At 44.8% G+C, this 25356-nt stretch overlaps 1 protein-coding gene across 2 annotated transcripts in view; it reads right to left on the bottom strand.

The window, feature by feature from the left end:
* Positions 1-25356, bottom strand: part of ANKAR (ankyrin and armadillo repeat containing) — a 468018-nt gene that overhangs the window by 249807 nt on the left and 192855 nt on the right. For both annotated transcript variants that reach the window (XM_075829926.1, XM_075829927.1), the window contains exon 10: positions 663-871. In XM_075829926.1, coding sequence (XP_075686041.1) covers positions 663-871 — 209 coding nt within the window. The remainder of the gene's footprint in view (positions 1-662; positions 872-25356) is intronic.

Raw genomic sequence — 25356 nt, forward strand, 5'->3', positions numbered from 1 at the left:
TTATTGTCCGTGTTTTGGACGCACCTATAGACTTCAATGGACGACATGGTCTGCAAAAATTTACTAAAATAGGACATGCCATTGAATGGCCCATTGAATAGGCCCATTGATTTGCCCTTACTCTTCAGCCGCAAACCTGAATCCCAATAAGCCAAATCCAATCTTCCTTGCAGTGGGCTCTGATGGAAACCTTGGGGGTACCTTAGACTCTGCCAACCAGAGTGGTGACAGATTTGAGGGTGCTTATTTACTTGTGCCCCTGTTTCAGACAGTTTCTGCTATTTTTAGGGAATCACTCTAATAGTAATTCCATTAGTATACATCCCTGACAGAACACATTATAAGTCAATGGGGTCTGGCTGGCGCCAGTGGTATCCTTGGTACAAAGGATCCGGCATTGTGCCCTGGTTTCCGTTATAAACGAAAACCAGGATGCAGGTTTCAACAGAGCCTTACATCAAATATTTGACAACATACTAAACCCATTTAATGACCTCAAATATTGTGTCAAATATTTCTAATAACTAAAACCTCTGAGCAGTGGCTAAGGGGTTCAGTCGCTGTATAGAGTTTCACAGCCCCTTTATTCTGGAGGTCTGGGTTTTTTAATGAATTTCCCTTTTAACGTAAGTTGACAAGCATAAACAATGTAGAGAACTCACCAACTAGAAAATGCCATACTTGTAGCTCCTGGATATTTAATTCTATTACATACTTCAAAATGTGTGTATGGAAATATAGCACAGCTATATGAATTATATTATTTCCCATACTGTCTGTTTTTTTCCAATTCCCTCCAAGAGAAATAATAAATTTGAAGGCATCAAATGCTCCTGATGTGGCTGTGAGCAGCAATGGAGTAGACTTATACCTGTGGATTACAAAATAAAATAAAATCACTGCAAATGTTTTTAAAGTACACACCTGAAAAGACTGTATAGAGCAGGGGTCGGCAACCTTCTTAGTATGGCGTACTGATTCCCAAAAATCTAAATCAAAGATGAAGTACTTAGTGTGCCATACAGGAAGAAATTAATCTAAAACAAAAAAGTTGCTATGTATGTGACATAGCACTGTGTACATGAGACTGGTGCCAACATCCCAGATAAACGCCACTCCCTTGGCTTGATTAATAGCTCTAGCCTGCACGGACGTCACTGGCTTCTTTAGTAAAATCTTGCGTATGTGCTGTGCATTCCCTGGCCCTGAAGAAACCAGTGATGGCAGGGCACACTCGAGCAATTAGTCAAGCCAAGCAGGCAGCATTGGGCTAGCTTTAGGTTGGAGAGCACTTGCTGGGCTTACGACTCAGCATGCCAGGTAAACGTGCCAACTGTGGCACGCATGCCATAGGTTGCTGACCCCTGGTATAGAGTGAAATAGTAGCAATTACTTAGCATAATGTATAAACATTAAATCATCACACACAACTTCCACAAGGAAGGATCACCACCCTTTAATCAGTCCACCTTCTCCACTCCAGGTTGGAGACTTATACTTGCACTTTTTCTTGGAGCTCCTTACGGCCACTCCCCATGCTGTAAAAGTATAAGCACCTCTCATATAATCAAATGTAGTGAATATTATAGATTTATACAAGAACATTTTTATGGTATATTCACACGGAGGAAATTTGCGGTGGAATCAGTCGCCGCAAAATTCCTCCTCCCATTTATTTCAATTTGAATCAGACGCTTCATTTTCCTGCTAGCTGATACACTTCAGCGTGCGGGAAAAAGAAGCGTCCTGCTTGATGTTCAGGCAGATTCCCGCCCGAACCTCCCATTGATGTCAATGGGAGGAATAGTTCCACGGCGGGACCCACCACGCAAAATCCTCTGTGTGAACTAGCCCTAACACCTTAAAGGGGTTGGCCAGCATCAGCATACTATTTCAAAAGGGCCCCAGAAAATAAAGAACGCCCTAATGAATTATTATGAGGGCAAATACAGTAAATAATATGTGATTTGAATAATGAGCCATGCAGGAGTAAGGACGCACGTCTCTAAACTCCTCCGGTATCCAACACTAAAGCAGGGTTTTTGGCTGCCAAAACTCAACATGGGACGCACAAAAAAAGGCAGGTCAAGACCACAGTTGCCTCCACAGAACTCACAGGGAGACATCCAGTCCTATTTTCACCGGCACGAGCCGCTGGAACTTCCTGCACCATACTAACCCAAAGATGGCCAACGGAATTGCTCCTCCATGGAGGACTTGCCCTCCCAGCCTTACTCCATCTGTGGTTACGGAGTACCCTACTGCAACCTCCGCTCTTACTGGGACTGCGAAATTGGTCACCAGGAGATGTCACAATGCCACGCGCTCTAAAGCGGAAACTACGCCATGCTCCCATAACGAGCGCAGTACACGCGCCATGCAGACACGAGGTGGAGGAGCCCCGAGCCAGTTACCATTGGTAGACTGTGAGCCCTCTCCAGGAACTCTGACCACTGTGCGAGTGCCGATGCAGATGGGCAATTCTGCATTTCGGACCAGTCTCCAATTGCAGACTCCTCCGGTGGTACAAGCGCCTGGCTCGTGCGACCGATAACCGGACAGCCTTTCTACCCCTGGCCAAGGGCAGAGAGGAGCAGCCACATCTCCTCCAGCACCCCAGGTACGACCACATGACTTTGGGGTACATCAGGAGGGAGGTATTGCGGCACGAATTGGGGCTACTTCTCCACCAATGGACACTGCTGGTCAAGCCCGGGACTCTATTATAGACCCCCCGCTGATTATGCCATCTCTCCTTGTGCCAGACAACATAGCTTCCCCCATGGACCACCTATCAGGGATTTTAAGTCTACTGACCACACAAGCTCCGGTGCCTGAGCACCTTCCTGAATCACCTGGTCTCACAGATGGCTTACACCCTGCTGATCAAATCAGCCAGTCGGGACCACAGGTCAATGATACCTCTTCAAGCCAGGAGAATACCAGACCTGCCACATTGGCGGACATACAGAAGTGGTTACATACTACTCTGTCCAGGGATGACATGGTGGAATATGCCAGATTTATCATAGCTCAATACAATCAAGAAATCTCCAAATTTCAGTCGGACCTATCTGCCCTTTCATCTTGTGGAGACACCATGGAACAAACTATGACGACATCTTCTCAGACTAATGCAACTCTTCAGGACACTGTTAGAACTCACGCTATGCATATTGTAGCTTTACAATCATAATTCGCCAATTTGGAAAACCGCAACAAGCGGAATAATCTCTGTATCAGCGACCTTCTAGAAACGGTGACTACCCAAGATCTTGCTTCAACGTTAGTGTGTAACTTCAATGGCATCCTGAACTCTGCTTCATCCACCAAGATTGAACTTGACAGGGCCCATAGAGCCCTTCGTTCCCGGTATCCGTACCCCAACAAACCGAGAGACATAATTTGTCGAGTACATCACTACAGGATCAAAGAGGAGATCCTCATGAAAGCCAGAAGCCAGCCTGCAGATGCATTTGATTCACTCCAGATTCTCCCGGACCTTTCCAGACGCACATTGACTATGAGAGCAGCTCCCCACTCTCTCACTAATGTCCTCAGGAACCGCAATTTGCCATTTAGTTGGAGATTCCCCTTTGCTCTGACAGTGCGCCATGATGGACGCTCTTCCACTCTTCGTGCTCCAGAAGACTTGCCATCTTTTCTAAACCGTTTGGGACTTCCACCTGTTCACTGGATATCGTTTTTCACTTTGAGCCGAGGGCCTAACCAGCTCAACCGAGATCGACCTCAGACCGCTTCATCACCTACCGGGTTGTCTCAGAGGCCGTCCAGACAATGACATACCCAGGACTTCCGACCTCATAGTGTGAGGTTACCACCTCCTGAGAACCCGGCAATGTCTGCTTAATGTCTCAACAATGCTTATCTTTCCATATAACTCTGTTTCTTCCAGTCAAGATAGCGGATTTGAGTTATTGTATTGCATTGCATTTATTAATACTTGACTTGCTGATGAATCTCGGGTCTGCTCGGTGGGGGCCGCTGGGGGTGAGGACTGGTCCCTCTTCTGCGGTGGCCCAGCGGTCATGCTCGTCCGAGATTTGTTTCCATTCTTACTGTGTTCCCACATAATTGGACAGAAAATTTTATTAGTAATCTAAATTGCAGTTTAAGTCTGCTTGCTCTACCCTTTTGTAATGTGTTACTATAAATAGGAGCTCAGTCACCTTCTATGTACGTCTCTGTCACTTACCCCACCTAGGTAAACTGCTGCTGGTTTGGGGCATCTCCCAGACTCAGCTGGATATATTTCTTCATACCCAGTTCTCGATAGTGGGGTTCCGACAGACTTTTTTGTTATTCTTCCTTAATATCTCCTTGTTGCATTTCTTTCACAGCATTTTCGAGTCACCTATTATGTGTCGGTTGGACAGATTGGACCTCATGGGGCCTTGACCTTATGGCGACGCTCAAGTTAGCCTCTTTCAATGTGAAGGGGCTGAATACCCCGGAGAAGAGATCTCATGCCCTTCAACTACTACAAAAGCACATAGGTACATACAGCCTGCCTACAGGAAACCCACTTTAACGACAAACACCTTCCATCATTTAAAAACAGATATTACACCCACTGGCACCTCAGTAACAATCGCCCTTCCAAGAGTAGAGGGGTAGCTATTATAATCCATAAATCCCTCCCACATCAAGTCCTGGAATGCCTGGTAGACCCGGAGGCCAGATGTAATGTCCGTGGCTGCGGGCTGTCAGCTACAATCCCCTCCTGACAGCCGCAGCCACGAGTCAGCAAGCGCTGGCCCCAGCCTCCTTTTTTTTAATTTATGTTTATTCAATACAATATAAAATTCCATACAAGTAAGGAATAAAAAAAACTACAACTATACACATATTTTTACATTTTCCTCCTACTCCCACCCCCCACCCTCTCAAGACGGATCTTGGTTAAAGGGAAAAAAACAAAAAGAGCAATAATTCTTGCCACTCCCCCCAATAGGTTTTACAGTGTTTGCCTTGATTATAGATTTTCTCATATTTCATTATAATTTTCACATTATTTACCCAAGCATTAACCTCCGGTGGGGAGCTAGATATCAACTTTCTAACTATTAGTAATTTTGCAATAAATAATAGTTTTATTAATCCACATTTTTTTTCCTTAGAAATATTTAATTCGGAATCATCACCCGCCAATACCAGTTAAGGTTGAAACACTATATCTGGATCTATTTTTTCCAAAATGTTTTTAAAAATTCTATCCCAGTAATCAGCAATCTTAATACAATTCCATAACATGTGCAAGTAGTTTGCTTCCGCTGCACCACATCTGGGGCAGTTAGAAGCTTTATTAATAGAGAACTTACTCAAAAGGGCTGGCGTATAGTAAAGCCTATGTATCAAATTGAACTGAATAAGCTGATGGTTCATGCTTATCGATACTTTACAAATATTTTGAAATATTATGTTCCAATCAAGAACACAATCGTTATTCAATTCCTTCTCCCATTTTATAACACAATTGAATTTTATTTTCCTTGACTTTATTTCCATCAGGGATTTATATAACCCGGAGAGAGTTTTTTTTTCACATTTGTATTTTCTCCGTTTTTTGTAAAAGTCATCCATATGGTCTTTATTGAGAGGATTGCTATCTTTAAATGTATCAAAAGTGCTTTAATTGGATATAGGAGAATCTATCCTTCTCCGTCAAATCAAAATCAACTGATAATTTTTCACATGTTTTGATTTTTCCTTCTCCCATTATATCTAGTACATATCTAATCCCTCTAAGTTTTAACAGTGGTAACTCTGGGATAGCCTTACATTCTTCTATATTAAGATTGTGCCATAACGGGGAAAAGGATAAAAAAACTATTTCGACCAGTCATATTTCTTAAACTGTTCCAGCATTCATGCAGGAGTTGTGCCGTCAACACGTTTTCCATAACTCCAGATTTTAATTGACCAGATTCTAACACCTCATAAATATCTGAAAAGCGGCCTTTAATGTTAGTGATCATCCATTGTAAGAACTCAACCTTATCCCATTCTTGTATGTATTGTAGTTGTGCTGCTAGGTAATATACTCTAATATCTGGAAATGCTAGTCCTCCTTGTTTTCTTGAAGGACATAAATAGTCTAGCTTAATCCGAACTTTCTTCCTTCCCCAAATCAGGTTATTAAAGATAGTTATGATCTTCTTAAAGGGGCAGCGCGCGTAACGGACTTTTGATGAACTTTGACCCGTGAGTACCCTGGACTATAAGAGGGGTCCAGCCCCCTGCTTCTATGTCTGAGCATTGTTGATGTTTCCTAGTTTGTCTATGTGATGACCTCCTAGTGTGTTTCCTGTTCCTGTACCTGTACCTGTTCCAATTCCTGTTCCTGTTCCTTACATTCCATACCATCCTGGTCGAGCATTGTGCTGTGCCAAAGTCGTGTCATGCTGTGTTCCACGTCTGACCTGCTTCACCTCCCCTGACGTCCACCTGCTGCCTAGTCCTAGTCGAGCCTGCCCTGCTGCTGTCTGAGCTGTCACAGGTACCTATACGAACTATAGACATTCACCTGCGCCCAGTTGGCCAGCTGCCTTACTGCCAAGGCGAGGCGATACGGCTCAGTGGGTCTACAGACCCTTCGTGACACCAGATACCTCGTCCTTGTCCTTAAAATAGAAAATAGAATTTTCACTATCATTGTATATGCCCCCAACCAAGGCCAGGCACAATTTCTTAAGAACTTGGTTGATAAGGTCACACCACTGATAAAGGGAATGGTTCTCCTATGTGAAGATTGCAGCTTGACCCTTAATCCCACTCTAGATAACTCCACGGGGCGCGCTACGCTTTCATATTCTGTTATTAAATCTGTGAGGAGGGCTTTCCAAAAGCTACAATTATATGATGCATGGCGAATCACCCATCCGTCCTGCAAGGATTACATATTCTACTCGGCCCTCCATACCGCATATAGTCGTATACATCTTGGTGCAATATGAAGCACTTTCGTGGTCCTCAGCCACAGATATCAGCAACATTTTATGGTCGGACCATGCTCCGATATTCTGCTCGCTAACTATTCCTTCACTGTCCAAGCCAGTTTGGTCATAGAAACTTTGCACGAAAGATGTTGTTGACTCAATTGGACACTTTGTTAGGGATCATGCAACAGACCCCACCTCTTCTCCCTTTAAATGGAAAGAGTGAAAATGTGTGCTCCTAGGACTTCTCATCAAAAATGACTCTCGCATAAAACGAGAAGAGGCCCATGCTCTGACACAAGCACTGCATAAAATAGAATGCTCAGAGATGACCCACAAGCATGCACACTCTCCATCCATATTTCGAGCAGGTCCGCACCATCCATGAGGCGAGATGAGCATCTCACCTCAGGCGGCGCCCTGCTGCCTCTCTGAGGGGGCGGCGGCGCCACTGAAACCAGCCGCCGCCACCCCCTCCTGCACTATAATTGTACCTGCTTCTATAGGATGCAGATACAATTAATGCGTAAGCTGTAAATGGCAGGACACGTTCTGTGCCCGCTATTCAGCGCCTTTCACTGACATAAGCCGCTTCTGTTGCTGAATGACAGGGCAAGGCAGCCTGCCAATCAGCACCTTTCAGCGATGCAACGTTGAAAGGCGCTGATTGGCCAGGCAGAATGACTTGCCCTGCCACTCAGCGCCTTTTGACGATGCAAGCGGCGCGATGATGTCATCGCGCTGCTTGCATTGTTGAATAACCGGGCAAGGCAACCGCCAATCAGCACCTTTCAACGACGCAACGTTGAAAGGCACTGATTGGCTGGGCAGAATGACTTGCCCTGCCACTCAGCGACGTGCCGTTTAGCCCCATCAGACCTGCATTGCAAGGAGACGGCATGGGAACGGGTTTAGGTGAGTATGTAAAGTTTTTTTTTTTTTGCTAAAAGTGTGAAGGGTTATATGTGTAGCACTATCTACAGGGGGGTAGGGCTGCATGTGGGGGCTATTGGTGTAGCACTATCTATAAGGGGTAGGGCTGTATGCGGAGGGCTTTACATGCAGAACTATCTATAGGGGGATAGGGCTGTAATGTGGGGCTATATGTGCAGCACTAACTACAGAGGGTAGGGATGTATGTGGGGGCTATATGAAGAGCACTATCTACAGGGAGGGCCATATGTGCCGCACTATATACATGGGTAGAGCTGTATGTGGGGTCTATATGAGGAGCACTATCTACTGGGGGGCTATATGTGCAGCACTATCTGCAGGGGGGTAGGGCTGTATGTGGAGGCTATATTGGGAGCACCATCTACAGGGGGCTATATGTGCAGCAATATCTACAGGGGGTAGGGCTGTATGTGGAGACTATATGAGGAGCACTATGTACAGGGGGGGCTATATGTGGAGCACTATCTACAGGGGTGGGGGCTATATATGGCGCACTGTCTACAGGGGTTGGGGGCTATATGTGGAGCACTATCTACAGGGGTGGGGGCTATATGTGGAGCACTATCTACAGGGGTGAGGGCTATATATGGAAAATTAAAGAGAGACCCTGGTAGCTGGCAGGTCAGACCAACAATTGTAAATAACTAATGTACCAGAGGTACAATGAAAACCATTTTCCCAGCTACCAACTAAATAAATGTAAAATATAACCTTTAATAGTAAATAGATTAAAAGTCCAGGAGGGACAGACCAGCACACAGAAGAGTTAAAATTAGCTAGAGACCATTTAGCATATGCTCTTTTGGAATGCTGTCAGAAAGGCAGGATTTAGTGTATTGATCCAGTTACGAAATAGTGCCTGTGTCAGCAGCTGCAGACTGCACGACGAGCAATAGTGAACCAGAGTGGAAGAGATGAGAGCTAGTAGGTCAAGCAGTTAAAATTGCTGAGTGTATAGCCCCCCCGAGATGTTTCGTTGTTCACACAACGTCCTCAGGGGATAACAATGGGGCTTGTAAGCACGCGCTTCACTTCCCTGTGATTTAAAGACTCAGATGAACCTCACGCAGAATCAGCTGCGTGAGGACCAATAGAAATGCACAAAACTAGACGAGCCTCAGAAGAATGAGACTGACGTATGTATAGACCAATCAAATAGAGGCACAAGAGTGCCAATCAGAATGTACAGACTGCGCATGAATATAACTAGCTACGGTGGACTTGGCCGAAAAAGGGCTAAGACAGATAGCTCAGGCTGTAGTATGCCTTGTTAATAAGCCAATAGCATGGCTAGGTGATGACATGCCTCCAAGATGTAAGATTGACAGTGTCGACAGTCAATGAGGACACGGGATTTGCACCAATCAGTGCATAAGGCCGGCGCAAGCGCAAACGGTCCAAATTGGACTTAGCCGATATGTGTAGATGGCGCATGCGCAAAAGTTCCAAAACAGGACTTAGCCGTCAGCTAACTTTGGACTCTCTGCGCCTGCGTTATCCATCTGTATGGATCGGAATTTAACTTTAACTCTGCCGTTTTGCTGTCGCTGACGGCTAAGTCCTGTCTCGCACCTTTTGCGCATGCGCCACCCACACATAGCCATGCCAAGATGGCTAAGTCCTTTTTTGGACCCACTGCGCATCATGCGCTACCTTCACGCATCGGCTAAGTCCAACTTTGGACTCTCTGCGCCTGCGCTATCTATCTGCATGGATTGGCATTTAACTTTGTCTCTTCATTGACTCTGCCTTTTTACTGCCGCTGACGGCTAAGTCCTGTTTTGGAACTTTTGCGCATGCGCCATCTACACATATCGGCTAAGTCCAATTTGGACCGTTTGCGCTTGCGCCGGCCTTATGCACTGATTGGTGCAAATTCCGTGTCCTCATTGACTGTCGACACTGTCAATCTTACATCTTGGAGGCATGTCATCACCTAGCCATGCTATTGGCTTATTAACAAGGCATACTACAGCCTGAGCTATCTGTCTTAGCCCTTTGGACCATTGGACATGCTGAGTATAAATGTTCTGAATTTGCAGACGACCTACTGCTCTATATCACCCAACATTTATCACTACCCTCGTTAATGGCGGAACTAGACCACTTTGGTACTTGGTCAAACTTTAGGTTTAATGCGGCCAAATCTGAAGCACTTAATATTTCTCTCCTCATAATGCAACAAACTTTAATCCAGGCTAATTATCCTTTTGTTGGCCGTCCGCAGGTATTCGTTATCTGGGACTGCGAAAACATAGTGACTTAAATAAGTTGTTTGATCTCAATTTTCACCCACTACTAACCCAAATTTGCAGAGACTTGGAGTCCTGGAATGTGGTTGATTTCTCCTGGTTTGGTTGCATTATCATATTAAAAATAAACGTGCTTCCGAGGTTGTTATACCTCTTTCAGACTATACCAATCTGTATCCCTGCCCCATTCTGGCTTTCCCTACGACGTCTTTTCAAGACTTTGTCTGGTCTGGTAAACACTCTCGCCTACGGTGGGACATTCTTACTAGATCTAAATCTAGGTGTGGCTTAAAGAGGCTCTGTCACCAGATTTTCAAACCCCTATCTCCTATTGCAGCAGATAGGCGCTGCAATGTAGATAACAGTAACATTATTTTTTTTTCAAAAACGAGCATTTTTGGCCAAGTTATGACCATTTTTATATTTATGCAAATGAGCCTTTCTTATGTACAACTGGGCGTTACTGTTATCTACATTGCAGCGCCGATCTGCTGCTATAGGAGATAGGGGTTTGAAAATCTGGTGACAGAGCCTCTTTAAGCCTTCCTGATTGTAAGAAATATTATTTAGCTTCCGTCCACTCCGTGTGTACTGGACTTCTTTCATGGTCACCAACAAACTTTGGATACAGATTGCACAGACGATTTGCCCCAAAGCTCTGTCCACACTCCCATGGTCTAGATGTCTGGCTGACCTATCCTTGCAATCCATGTCTTAAATTACATATCACACACTTGTAACTTTAAAATATACACGCCAAGCCGATAGCTTGCTGGATTAGAATGGCCCTATACTTCCAGTGACTGACAACCCTGATTTTCCCATGGGTGTCTCTTCCAATCGCTTTCTGGGAAGGACAAAATTTACCACTTTACATTTCACGCACATTCTGTCAAGTAATTCCTTAACTCCCTAACAATCTCTGCTCCCAGAGGGTCGAGGCTTGCCAAGGACCCCTTACGATTATACCCAACTTAGACATTTTTATCTTTTAGTAAAATTACGTGCACAGCTCCATAGAGCTTCGTCAGCACAAGTGAAACGCGCGTCGGGTCCAGCAGCGGTCTCCCCTCTCGGTCCTGATCTCCTGCTTATTCTTCACTGCGTAGGTGTAGGTATACTGCTCATTATATGTCATATTTGCCTAAGACTGCACTTTGCATTTATTCTATTTATGTATCTATCTGTGCAAATGTACTATGCCTAGCACCTGCCCTAAAATATTGATTTATGCACTTTAGCTTTTTGTGGGATCCTGTGACCAGCTTAACATCTGGGGGGCCAGGCTGCTTTTATGTTCTGATTCCATCTTCCTACGAGGGTTCATGTCATTTTACTGTGTACAGTTGTTATGTGTTTTTTCTGTGTCTAATTGACTGTAATAAAGATTGTTTGTAATTTTTAAATTACTTGGTCGTGACTTGTTTCTTTTTCTGGTTTGTTATATTTGTCAATAGGACCACTGGTATAATTTGGGGCATTGTTCGGTTTGTTACACACACACACACACACACACACATACACACATATATCACTATCTACTTTTAATGCATTAAATATACAGTGTCAAGAAACTTTAACTTGACATTTTTAATGGCTTTTCAATGGCTTTTGATGTGTGATATCACACTGCAACAAGGCATCAGAGTCAATATAAAAATGGCAATATCTGTGTGTGTGTGTGTGTGTGTGTGTGTGTGTGTGTGTGTATATATATATATATATATGTATAAAAGTCAAGTTAAAGTTTCTGCTCCACTGTAGCGCGTCGTTCGGCCTTTGCGCACCTTCGTAGCCGACGTTCACATCTCACATCAATGGCACGTGGTGCTCCGCAGTTTCCTAATTGGTTATTCACAATGGTGCCATTTGTGCACTCTTGATACGCCTTCACTACAGCAGCACAAGAAAAGTTCACAAACAGTACTGTTTGAGAAATACTGCCACCCTTCGCCCGAGAGCCAACAATCATCCCTTTTTGTAACTCTGATAAATCACCAATTTCACCCATGGCAACAACGAGTGATATGTATTCAGACAGCCTATAGCACACCTTACATACCCACCAAGCCAGCCCATGACACATCATGTGCAGACATCTCTGGAGAGAAGGGTGTAGACAGGATGGGAGGAGTTCGTGATCAGCGACCACGGACGTTACAGTATCCCCTCTCCTCTTGGGACCACAACGAGAGAGAAACTTCTTAATGAGGGTATTGAGAGTCTCTTCTGGCTCGCAGGACCTCTCTTCTGGACCAAACCCCCTCCAATCTACTAAATAAAAGGTTACTCCTCTTATTTTTTTGGTGTCCAGGATCTCCTTAACCTCAAATATCTCAGCCGAACCGCTGGGTGCAACTGCAGGGCTAAGAGTCTTAAAGTAGCGTTCAGGACCACAGGTTTCAGGAGAGGAATGTGAAAGGAGTTGGGGATCCGGAGGGTTGCGGGCAGCCGAAGCTTATAAGAGACCGGGTTGATCCGCTGCAGGATCTCAAAGGGTTCGAGGAACCTGGGAGTGAATTTGCATGACGGCACCCTCAGTCGGATATTTCTTGAGGACAGCCAGACCTTGGTACCCAGAAGAAACAGAGGCGTATCTGCCTTTCACTTCATGCGTTCGACTGCCTGCAGAATAGAGGATTTGCTGCCAGATCCGTAAAAAGTCCCGGAATGAGAGTTAAATTCAGGCACCTGGGACGCAGCAGACACAGGGAGAGAAATACGTGGATGTTGGCCGTGAACTATGAAGAACGGTGAGGTGGCGGTGGACTCACTTGTGTGGTTTTTATAGCAGAGGCGTAGCTAGGTTCTCCAGCACCCGGGGCAAAGATTTAGTTTGGTGCCCCCCAACCTCTTTCCCGACATCTTAGCCCTCGCCATGTTTGTTTTCTCTACCAATCAATGACGTGTCATTTCTTTTCCACATTTTTTTTATGTAACTCGAGCATAAAAACACTTGTACATTTTACAAGCAATATAGTTCTATACACAACACCAGAACCAAGCTCAGTACATAAATACAACACCAGCACAAATACAGCTCAATTTAGTGCAACCCCTGCCATATAGGTTTGCACTAATTTGTTTCCAGCTCCCAGCATGGCCTGAACAATGGTAAGGATATGCTGGGAGTTGCTGTTTCACAAAAAAATAAATAATATCATAATCATACCACCCATTATCTCTCTGCAGATCATACAGTGACTACAGTACTGATTAGAGGCAGAATAAACATTTACATTAAGTGACTCACCGGTGACATCTCAGATTCTAGCTCTTTTTCTCCATCCGGTCCAGACCTCTATGATGATTTCTCCCGGTCACAGCCCATTTCTGCAGATGTCTTCAGCTTCTCACTTCTCCAACATTTCTACACCTATAAACAAAGATAATGTTCTCATTATACCACACACTACGCCCCTAAATATAATAGCGTACCATACACCATACACTGTGTCCCACACACACCGTGCCCCCTGTAGATAGTGCCTGCCATAGAGCCCCCTGTAGATAGTGCCCCCAATAGAGCCCCCTGTAGATAGTGCCCCCATATAGTGTCCCACAAATAGCTCTCCCTATAGTGCTCCACAGATAGCCCACCCCTGTATATAGACCCCCTGTAGATATAGCCCACCCCTGTATATAGTGCTCCACATATAGTCCACACCTGTATATAGTGCTCCACAGATAGCCCACCCCTGTATATAGCCCCCCTGTAGATATAGCGGACCCCCATATATAGTGCTCCATAGAAAGCCCACCCCTGTATATAGGCCCCCTGTAGATATAGCCCACCCCTGTATATAGTGCGCCATAGATAGCCCACCCCAGTATATAGCCCCTCCGTAGATAAAGCTCCCCTGTAGATAAAGCCCCCCCGTAGATAAAGCCCCCCTGTAGATAAAGCCCTCCCCGTAGATAAAGCCACCCCCATAGATAAAGCCACACACTTTTTCATTACAATGAAATAAACTATTTAAACTAACCTTAATCCCGTCCGGCAGCAATTGAGACCTGCTCTTTTCTGTGCAGGTCTCCTGGGGTTGAACGAAGCGTCTATGAAAGGCGCTGATTGGCTGGGCAGAATGACTTTCCCTGTCATTCAGTGCCTTTCAACGATGCAACCGCCTGCCCCCCTAGCTACGCCCATGGTTATAGGAGAACTCGGGCCCAAGGAAGAAGCCGCACCCAGTCATCATGCTGCCTGAAGATGAAGTGTCGTAAGTAGCTCTCCATTATCTGATTGAGCCTCTAAACTTAGCCATTGGACTGGGGGTGGTAGGCTGAGGAAAAGTCCAACTTTATATCGAGGAGTTTACAGAGGGCCCTCCAGAACTTTGAGGTGAACTGAACCTCCCGATCAGACACAATATGCAGAGGCAGGCCGTGCTGGCGAAAGATGTGTTGGATGAAGAGGTTGGCCAGTGGAGAAGCAGAAGGTAGGCTGGTCAGTGGAACAAAATGAGCCATCTTTGAGAATCGGTCCACCACCACCCAGACCGTACTGCATCCAGCAGAGGGGGGCAGATCCATGACGAAGTCCATTGCAATATGCTGCCAGGGAGCATTGGGCATAGGCAGCGGCTGGAGCAGACTAGCCGGTTTGGAGTGAGCAACTTTGTTTGCTGCGCACACCGTGCAGGAAGAGACAAAGTCCATAATAACTTTGGGCAACATGGGCCACCAGAACTGACAGGCAATCAGGTCTCAGGTTTTATGGACATCCGTATGACCTGCCAGTTTAGAGCTATGTCCCCAGTGGAGGATTCTTCTTCTGTCTGCCAGACTCACAAAAGTCCTCCATGGAATAATAGCCACATACCATTGTCTTGCCTTTGGGACCTCTCTGAAGCAGCATCAACAGAGGAGGCGTCCACCTCCAACGAAAACTGCAGAGACACATCAGGATGATGGAGGGTTGAGGCTGACGTGAAGGCACTCTTCAAGCTATTGAATGCGGCCTCTGCCTCTGGAGTCCACACATTGGCGTTCATGCCTTTCTTGGTAAGGGTAGAGATGGGAGCGGTCAGTGAGGAGTAGTTTGGGATGAACTGGCGATAAAAGTTGGCGAATCCCAAGAAATGCTGTAAGGCCCTTAAGCCTTGCGGGTGTGGCCATTCCAGGATGGCCTTTACCTTCTCAGGATCCATCTTGAGACCCTGATCTGAGATAATGTAGCACAGGAAGGGTAGAGACTTTCTCTCGAACACGAACTTCTCCAGCTTGGCATAGAGACGATTCTCCCTTAATCGCAACAAAACTTGGCGGACATGTCTCTGATGAGTCACTGGATCTGGGGAAAAAATCTGAATGTCATCGAGATAGACAACAACACAGACATAGAGGATATCTCGGAATACGTCATTGACGAACACCGCGGGAGCTTTACACAGACCGAAGGGCATTACCAGGTATTCATAGTGCCCGTCTCGAGTGTTAAATGCCATCTTCCATTCGTCACCCCGGCGAATCCGGATTAGGTTTTAAGCCCCACGTAGGTCTAGTTTAGAGAAACTTTTGGCTTCTCGTATGCAATCAAACAGCTCTGAAATTAATGGCAACGGATATCTGTTTTTTACCATGATAATGTTGAGACCCCGGTAGTCGATGCAGGGTCGAAGAGATCCATCCTTCTTCTTGCCGAAGAAGAACCCGGCCACAGCCGGGGAGGAGGATTTCCATATGAAACCCCTCTCCAAATTCTCCATGGGGAAGGGACGCGTCAGGAACCAGTTCAATAGAGCAGTCATTAGCCCGGTGTGGGGGCAGCGCCTCCGTCGCCCTCTTGCTAAAGACATCCGCAAACTGAGAGTAGTGAGAAGGTAATCCTGCCAATGACCGAGACTGGGGAGACTGGGCCGGATGGATCTGACCCAGGCAACGGTTGAGGCACTCGGAACCCCACTGGAGAACCTCTCCAGAATTCCAGTCCAGAACTGGGGCATGTAGTCAGAGCCAGGGTAGACTCAACAGCACCAGGTTGACAGCCCTGGGCAGGACAAAAAATGAGATGAGCTCGGAATGAAGGGCTCCCACTTGAAGCTTCAGTGGTTTGGTCACAGCTACAATCGAGTCTGGCAGAGGCAGTCCATTCACTGAGGCAACAATGAAAGGCCTCTCCAGAGGGGTTGTGGGCAACTGGAGATCCACCAGGTCTCTCCGAATGAAGTTAGCTGCGGATCCAGAGTCCAGATAGGCAGAGACCCGGTGCGTTCTCTTGTCGGACACTATGGTCACGGGGATTGACAACTTGGAGGAAAGTCCCTCCTCACCCAGAGTTGTCTCTCCAACCAACCCTAGGTTCTGGGGCTTTTGGGGGCACAGATGCACAATATGGCCCCCGAGGCCACAATACAGACAGAGTACCGAAATGTGTCTGCGTTGTCTTTCCTGGATAGAGAGTCTGAGATGGTCCATCTTCAGACTCCTTAGGTGGAACAGCAGATGAGGACAGCAGGGGTTGCTGAAATGTAAGAGCCAGCCAGACTAGGGAGTCCTCTCTTCCGTCGAGCCTCTCAGAACTGTTCTCGGATCCTTATGTCAATCCGGGTGGCCAGAAGAATTAGATCGTCCAGGGTAGATGGCAGATGTCAGGCGGCAAGATCGTCCTTAATCACGGGGGACAGTCCCTGGCAAAATGTTGCCACCAAGGCCTCGTTGTTCCATAACAACTCTCCCACTAGGGTGTGGAAGTGAATGGCGTACTCGCCCACGGAAGTGTCTCCCTGGCGAAAGTTCAGCAAGGAGGCGGCTGCCGACGAGACTCGTCCAGGTTCCTCAAATACCATTCGAAATGTCCGTAGGAACCCATGAAAATCACGGGTCTCTGGTCCTTGTCTTTCCTAGATGAGGTTCACTCATGCTAAGGCCCTGCCAGTGAGGAGAGAGACGATGAAAGCAACCCTTGCGCCGTCAATGGAAAATGCTTTGGCATACAGGCTGAAGTGGATCTGGCACTGGTTGACAAATCCCCTGCAGTTCCTCGCATCTCCATCATAGTGATGAGGAAATGGCAGAGAAAATCGGGGATCAGCCCTGCCAGGAGGTGCAGTCGGAGGATCCATACTGCCAGGAGGTGTAGTAGGAGGAACAGCAGAGGCAATAGGAGCAGGTGCCGGGAGAACTGCAGCTTGCACATCCAGTCGCTCTGCAATGAAGTTCACCGCCTGGAGGAGTTGGTCCTGTCGTAATTGGCAGACTAGCATATCCGACTGCATGGATTGTGATGTAATCACGGTCTTGAGTTGACCAGTGGGGTCCATAGCCTGAGCGTACTGTCACGATCTGTGGGTATGTGGACTCACTGTGCCATACCGCCGTAGCGGTTTAGCAGCTGGCCAAACAGGGTACATAGTCAATGTCTATAGTTTGGATAAAGGTATCTGTGACAATACAGACAGTAGCGATGGTTAAGGCACGGATGGAACTCTGGCAGCAGGCAGACAACAGGTGTGGAGAAACACAGCGACACAACACAACTTCAACTCAGTATAGCACAGGTAAACGGTAGCATGGGAAACAGGATACAGGTAGCAGGAACAGGAACACTGGAACTGGAAAACACTCAAGGAACCATTTGCAAGACAGACGGATAGATACAAACACGCTCAGGCATTGTAGGGGGGGCAGAGCCCTTCTTATAGTCCTGAGTGATCTGGGAGCAATCAGCTCAATCTCACACATGTGTGCTCTCTGGCTCCTTAAGGCTGGACTGAGCTCGCGAGCGCGCCCTAGTGGTCACTGCGGACCAATTTATACAACACCAGAACCAAGCTCATTACATATATACAGCACCAGAACAAAGCTCAGTACATATATACAGCACCAGAACAAAGCTCAGTACATAAATACAGCACGAGAACAAAGCTCATTACATATATACAACAATAGAACAAAGCTCATTACATATATAGAGCACCAAAACCAAGCTTATTACATATATACAACACCAGAACAAAGCTCATTACATATATACAGCACCAGTACCAAGCTCATTACATACATACAGCACCAGAACAAAGCTCAGTACATATATATATACAGCACCAGAACAAAGCTCAGTGCATATATACAGCATCAGAACCAAGATCAGTACATATATACAGTGCCAGAACCAAGCTCAGTAAATATATACAGCACCAGAACCAAGCTCAGTACATAAATACAACACCAGCACAAATACAGCTCAATTTAGTGCAACCCATGCCGTATAGGTTTGCACTAAATTGTATATAGCTACCAGCATGGCCCAAACAATGGTGAGGATATGCTGGGAGATCAGTGGCATAGCTAGGTTCTCCAGCACCTGGGGCAAAGATTCAGTTTGGCGCCCCCTCCCGAACCTCTTTCCAGACATCTCCTTCCCCTAACCATGTTTGTTTTCTCTACCAATCAATGAGGTGTCATTTTTTCCCCATTTTTTTTATGTAACTCGAGCATAAAGCCATTTGTACATTTTTCAAGCAATATAATTCTATATACAACACCAGAACGAAGCTCATTACATATATACAGCACCAGAACAAATCTCATTACATATATACAACACTAGAACCAAGCTCATTACATATATACACTACCGTTCAAAAGTTTAGAGTCACTTAGAAATTTCCTTATTTTTGAAAGAAAAGCACAGTTTTTTTCAATGAAGATAACATTAAATTAATCAGAAATACACTCTATACATTGTTAATGTGCTAAATGACTATTCTAGCTGCAAACGTCTGGTTTTTAATGCAATATCTACATAGGTGTATAGAGGCCCATTTCCAGCAACCATCACTCCAGTGTTCTAATGGTACATTGTGTTTACTAACTGTGTGAGAAGGCTAATGGATGATTAGACAATTATGTTAGCACCGCTGTAAACAGTTTTGCTGTTTAGAGGAGCTATAAAACTGACCTTCCTTTGAGCTAGTTGAGAATCTGGAGCATTACATTTGTGGGTTCGATTAAACTCTCAAAATGGCTAGAAAATGTGAGCTTTCATGTGAAACTCGACAGTCTATTCTTGTTCTTAGAAATGAAGGCTATTCCATGCGAAAAATTGACAAGAAACTGAAGATTTCCTACAACGGTGTGTACTACTCCCTTCAGAGGACAGCATAAACAGGCTCTAACCAGAGTAGAAAGAGAAGTGGGAGGCCCCGCTGCACAACTGAGCAACAAGACAAGTACATTAGAGTCCATAGTTTGAGAAATAGACGCCTCACAGGTCCTCAACTGGCCGCTTCATTAAATAGTACCCGCAAAACGCCAGTGTCAACGTCTACAGTGTAGAGGCGACTCCGGGATGCTGGCATTCAGGGCAGAGTGGCAAAGAAAAAGCCATATCTGAGACTGGCTAATAAAAGGAAAAGATTAGTATGGGCAAAAGCACACAGACATCGGACAGAGGAAGATTGGAAAAAAGTGTTATGGACAGACGAATCGAAGTTTGAGGTGTTTGGATCACACAGAAGAACATTTGTGAGACGCAGAACAACTCAAAAGATGCTGGAAGAGTGCCTGACGCCATCTGTCAAGCATGGTGGAGGTAATGTGATGGTCTGGGGTTGCTTTGGTGCTGGTAAAGTGGGAGATTTGTACAAGGTAAAAGGGATTTTGAATAAGGAAGGCTATCACTCCATTTTGCAACGCCATGCATACCCTGTGGACAGCGCTTGATTGGAGCCAATTTCATCCTACAACAGGACAATGACCCAAAGCACACCTCCAAATTATGCAAGAACTATTTAGGGAAGAAGCAGGCAGCTGGTATTCTATCTGTAATGGAGTGGCCAGCGCAGTCACCAGATCTCAACCCCATAGAGCTGTTGTGGGAGCAGCTTGACCGTATGGTACGCAAGAAGTGCCCATCAAGCCAATCCAACTTGTGGGAGGGGCTTCTGGAAGCATGGGGTGAAATTTCTCCCGATTACCTCAGAAAATTAACAGCTAGAATGCCAAAGGTCTGCAATGCTGTAATTGCTGCAAATGGAGCATTCTTTGACGAAAGCAAAGTTTGAAGGAGAAAATAATTATTTCAAATAAAAATCATTATTTCTAACCTTGTCAATGTCTTGACTATATTTTCTAGTCATTTTGCAACTCATTTGATAAATACAAGTGTGAGTTTTCATGGAAAACACAAAATTGTCTGGGTGACCCCAAACTTTTGAACGGTAGTGTATCTCAGTTTAGATTTCAAATAATTGAATAATTGAACAGGTAACAAGACCCAGGAGAGGAGGTAACCATATACATTTACTAAAACAAAGGGAATCCTTTTGGATACACACATTAGAGACATTGATACCTAAGGGACTCAATAGGGAGTATGATCTGTTGTCTTAATTTTATTATCCATCTTTTACCTTTATTAATTATGTAATTTGTTTATTTTCTCTAGGCACACTAGGAATGTGAGATCGATTGTGCGACCCGATACAGGTACCATAAAACCGGTTTACTCTACCTCACACCCTATACCACCTCCTTTTTCCCCCTTCCTTTCCCCACTCCGTTTTCCCCCTCCTTTCTTTTAAGTTCATTTGCACTTTTCTAGTCATTTCCTGCTTTCCTCTGCGTTTATCCATCTCCATATTTTTGCTAGACACCGTTACTAAATGGATTCAATCACCTACAAAAACACTGACACACCTTCTCAATCTCTGCCCTGCACATGACTATTGTCATGTCCATGGCCGCGGGACATCAGGCTCACTCACCTCCTGACGACCGCAGCCATGGGTCTGCGAGCGCTGGCCCCAGTCTCCTCCTCAGGAGACGCCAGCGCTCACTTCCGCTTACCTCGACCGGGTCCGATAGGATGCGCGCGCACGCTTGTGCCCGCTCTTAAAGGGCCAGCGCGCACACCTGATGTTAATTTTAAAATTAGCCCATGAGTATCCTGGATTATAAGAAGGGCTTAGCCGCTTCCTCCTTTGCCTGAGCGTTGTTGTCGTACCCTAAGTTTGTCTAGCAAACGGTCTCCTACTGTTTTTGAGTTCCCAGTGTTCCCCGTTCCTGTACCTGTATCCCGTGCTACCTGGTCAAGTACCGTGCTGAGCTGTAGTCGTGCTATGCTGTAACCCACGCTTGTCCTGCTACTCCATGCCTGACGTCTGCCTGCTGCCTAAATTCCAGCCGAGCCTGTCATTGCTACTGTCCGAGCTGCCACAGGTACAGTATACGAACTATAGACTGTGACCTGCGTCCTGTTGGCCAGCTGCCATACCGTCAAGGCGGTACGGCCCAGTGGGTCCACGCACCCAACGTGACAACTATTAGGTTAACTGGCTGTTACTAATTAACCCAATCAACTGCCCTATATAGGATACAGCAGTGTGTATACAGCTACACATTCACTTTGGAGCGTCTGGTTTATGCCATAACAGGACACAGACATCCTTCTCTTATACAGGTATTAACAACTTTAATTCCCAGATTACTCTTATTCCTTTCCTAACTACATTCACTGCCGGTATTTTATTGAATGGTCTTGAGGGGTGTTTTTACAATACTCCTCCTCCCTCTAATTTAATCACTTACAAGCACACTGACACTGCCTTTTCTTTCTCTGCCCTGCACATAACTATTAGATTAACGAGCTGTTGCTAATAAACCCAATCAATTGCCCTATATAAGATACAGCAGTGTGTATCCAACTACACATTCACTTTGGAGCGTCTGGCTGACACCATAACAGGACATAGACATACTTCTCTTATACAGGTAATAACAACATTAATTCCCAGATTACTCTTCCCTCTAACTATGTATTACACAACTTACAGTGAAGGAAATAAGTATTTGATCCCTTGCTGATTTTGTACGTTTTCCCACGGTCAAAGACATGAACAGTCTAGAATTTTTAGGCTAGGTTAATTTTACCAGTGAGAGATAGATTATATTTTAAAAAAAAAACTGAAAATCACATTGTCAAAATTATATATATTTATTTGCATTGTGCACAGAGAAATAAGTATTTGATCCCTGTGGCAAACAAGACTTAATACTTGGTGGCAAAACCCTTGTTGGCAAGCACAGCAGTCAGAAGTTTTTTGTAGTTGATGATGAGGTTTGCACACATGTTAGATGGAATTTTGGCCCACTCCTCTTTGCAGATCATCTGTAAATCATTAAGATTTCGAGGCTGTCGCTTGGCAACTCGGATCTTCAGCTCCCTCCATAAGTTTTCGATGGGATTAAGGTCTGGAGACTGGCTAGGCCTCTCCATGACCTTAATGTGCTTCTTTTTGAGCCACTCCTTTGTTGCCTTGGCTGTATGTTTCGGGTCATTGTCGTGCTGGAAGACCCAGCCACGAGCCATTTTTAATGTCCTGGTGGAGGGAGGAAGGGAGGTTGTCACTCAGGATTTGACGGTACATGGCTCCATCCATTCTCCCATTGATGCGGTGAAGTAGTCCTGTGCCCTTAGCAGAGAAACACCCCCAAAACATAATGTTTCCACCTCCATGCTTGACAGTGGGGATGGTGTTCTTTGGGTCATAGGCAGCATTTCTCTTCCTCCAAACACGGCAAGTTGAGTTAATGCCAAAGAGCTCAATTTTAGTCTCATCTGACCACAGCACCTTCTCCCAATCACTCTCAGAATCATCCAGATGTTCATTTGCAAACTTCAGACGGACCTGTACATGTGCCTTCTTGAGCAGGGGGACCTCGCGGGCACTGCAGGTTTTTAATCCATTACGGCGTAATGTGTTACCAATGGTTTTCTTGGTGACTGTGGTCCCAGCTGCCTTGAGATCATTAACAAGTTCCCCCCGTGTAGTTTTCAGCTGAGCTCTCACCTTCCTCAGGATCAAGGATACCCCACGAGGTGAGATTTTGCATGGAGCCCCAGATCGATGTCGATTGACAGTCATTTTGTATGTCTTCTTTTTTCTTACTATTGCACCAACAGTTGTCTCCTTCTCATCCAGCATCTTACTTATGGTTTTGTAGCCCATTCCAGCCTTGTGCAGGTCTATAATCTTGTCCCTGATATTCTTAGAAAGCTCTTTGGTCTTGCCCATGTTGTAGAGGTTAGAGTCAGACTGATTAATTGAGTCTGTGGACAGGAGTCTTTTATACAGGTGACCATTTAAGACAGCTGTCTTTAATGCAGGCACCAAGTTGATTTGGAGCATGTAACTGGTCTGGAGGAGGCTGAACTCTTAATGGTTGGTAGGGGATGAAATACTTATTTCTCTGTGCACAATGCAAATAAATATATATAATTTTGACTATGTGATTTTCTGTTTTTTTTAAATATATAATCTATCTCTCACTGGTAAAATTAACCTAGCCTAAAAATTCTAGACTGTTCATGACTTTGACAGTGGGCAAACTTACAAAATCAGCAAGGGATCAAATACTTATTTCCTTCACTGTACCTGTATGCACATTTCGTTGTACATATTACCTGGATTCACATATATTGTAAAACTTTGCCCATATACTTACCTTGTGGATTGCTCTCTTGATATGTCATAAGCATTATATATATATACATATACATATATATATATATATATATATATACATATACATATATATATATATATATATATATATATATATATATATATATATATATATATATATGTATATATTCCTAGGACATATGTGTTGTAGTTCTTAATCATACACATTAATAGTTATGGTAATGTTAGAGTTTCTCCTTCTATTAACTCCGCCAATGCTCAGAATTCATGATGACATCCGTTATAAATATGGAAAGCAGACAGACTCATGTTCTCTGCATTTGTCATTAAAAATATTTTTCTCCACATTTGTCATAGAAAATATTTATTATGAAAATAATGTCTACTGGTCTTTTTTTGCATGATGTCTTGATATATAATAATGTTGTAATTAATTATATTATGTCGATATAGCAACAAGTGATTATGTGATTTATGTTATACGTATGTTATATTTATTTTTCTGTATTAAAAAACAGCGATTGTGACAAAGGCCTGGGATGGGCCGAAATGTCTTTTGAAAATCGCCTGACAAAAAGACAAAAAACAACATAACAAAGAATTGAATTACTTTGAATAAAAAACCAATGATTTGAGAAAATCTATTTCTACGTCCATCATTTTTTATAGTGCTTGGGTTTTTCTACTATAACATACTTGAGTCATGGCTGGCACAGAGAGAGGAACTCTAGGATGCTGACTGTACACAATGTAGAAAGGAGACGAGGTAGTAGACTCACTAGCAGTGGCATAGCTATAGGGGTCGCAGTGATTGCAGTTGTGACCGGGCCCCTAAGCAACGGGGGCCCACAGGCCCCCTCGCCACACCTAGAGTGACTGTTTAATTACTTTTTAGATAAACTTTATCTTTACACAGCGCATGTGCAGCAGCGTGTGTATCTAGAATCCTCCTCCCTTCCATTTGCTCTGATGCACTGGATTGGGGGAGACAGGGAGGAGGAGTCTAGATACACACGCTGCCGCACGCTGTGTTACGAAGAAGCTCATGTTGTCTCATCGCAGCTCATTTCCCTCAACATCTATTTGAGTGCAGGACAGGCATCATTCATGTAGTTAGATTGTCTTTCTTTAGATTTTTTTCCTGTACTGTGTTTGATCCTTGCTGTTTCTCTCTGTTCTTTCTATCCTGCAAATAGAGGACAGACCGGGAGAATTCAGTTGTGAGAGCGGTGCAGACAGGACACTAATGACAGAGGTTACTTAGTGTCATAATGCATTACTGGACAGCTCCAGCCTCCAGTTATGGAGAAGACACTGATAAGGGGGCTAGAGGTTACTGTGGGTCATAATTGCACATTACAGGAGGTCTGGAGCTGTGCTGTAATATGAAACACAAAGCCCTGTTATGCTAGTGTCCATTGGAAACTGTAGATAATAAAGAGGCTGCTACCACAGGTTTATTACATATTATCTAGTAACTGGGGCATTTTCTTAAAGGGTTGTTTGTTTTTTTTGCCAGAATCAGAATTTTTGCTATCCTTAGGATAAGTTATAATTTTGTAATCGCTGGGACCCCCACCAATCATGAGAACAGGGTTTCCGAACCCCCCATTCCCCCCACTGTAAACAGGACATTGAATCGAGCGGCGGTCGTGCATTCATGCTACTGCTCCATTCAAAGTCTATAGGAATGACAGAAACAGCCGAGTACAGCGCTCAGCTGTTTCCGTCATTGTCATAGAATGGAGCGGCGGGCGTATG

The sequence above is a fragment of the Rhinoderma darwinii genome, chromosome 6 (assembly GCF_050947455.1).
Source record: "Rhinoderma darwinii isolate aRhiDar2 chromosome 6, aRhiDar2.hap1, whole genome shotgun sequence".
Classification (NCBI taxonomy): Eukaryota; Metazoa; Chordata; class Amphibia; order Anura; family Rhinodermatidae; genus Rhinoderma; species Rhinoderma darwinii.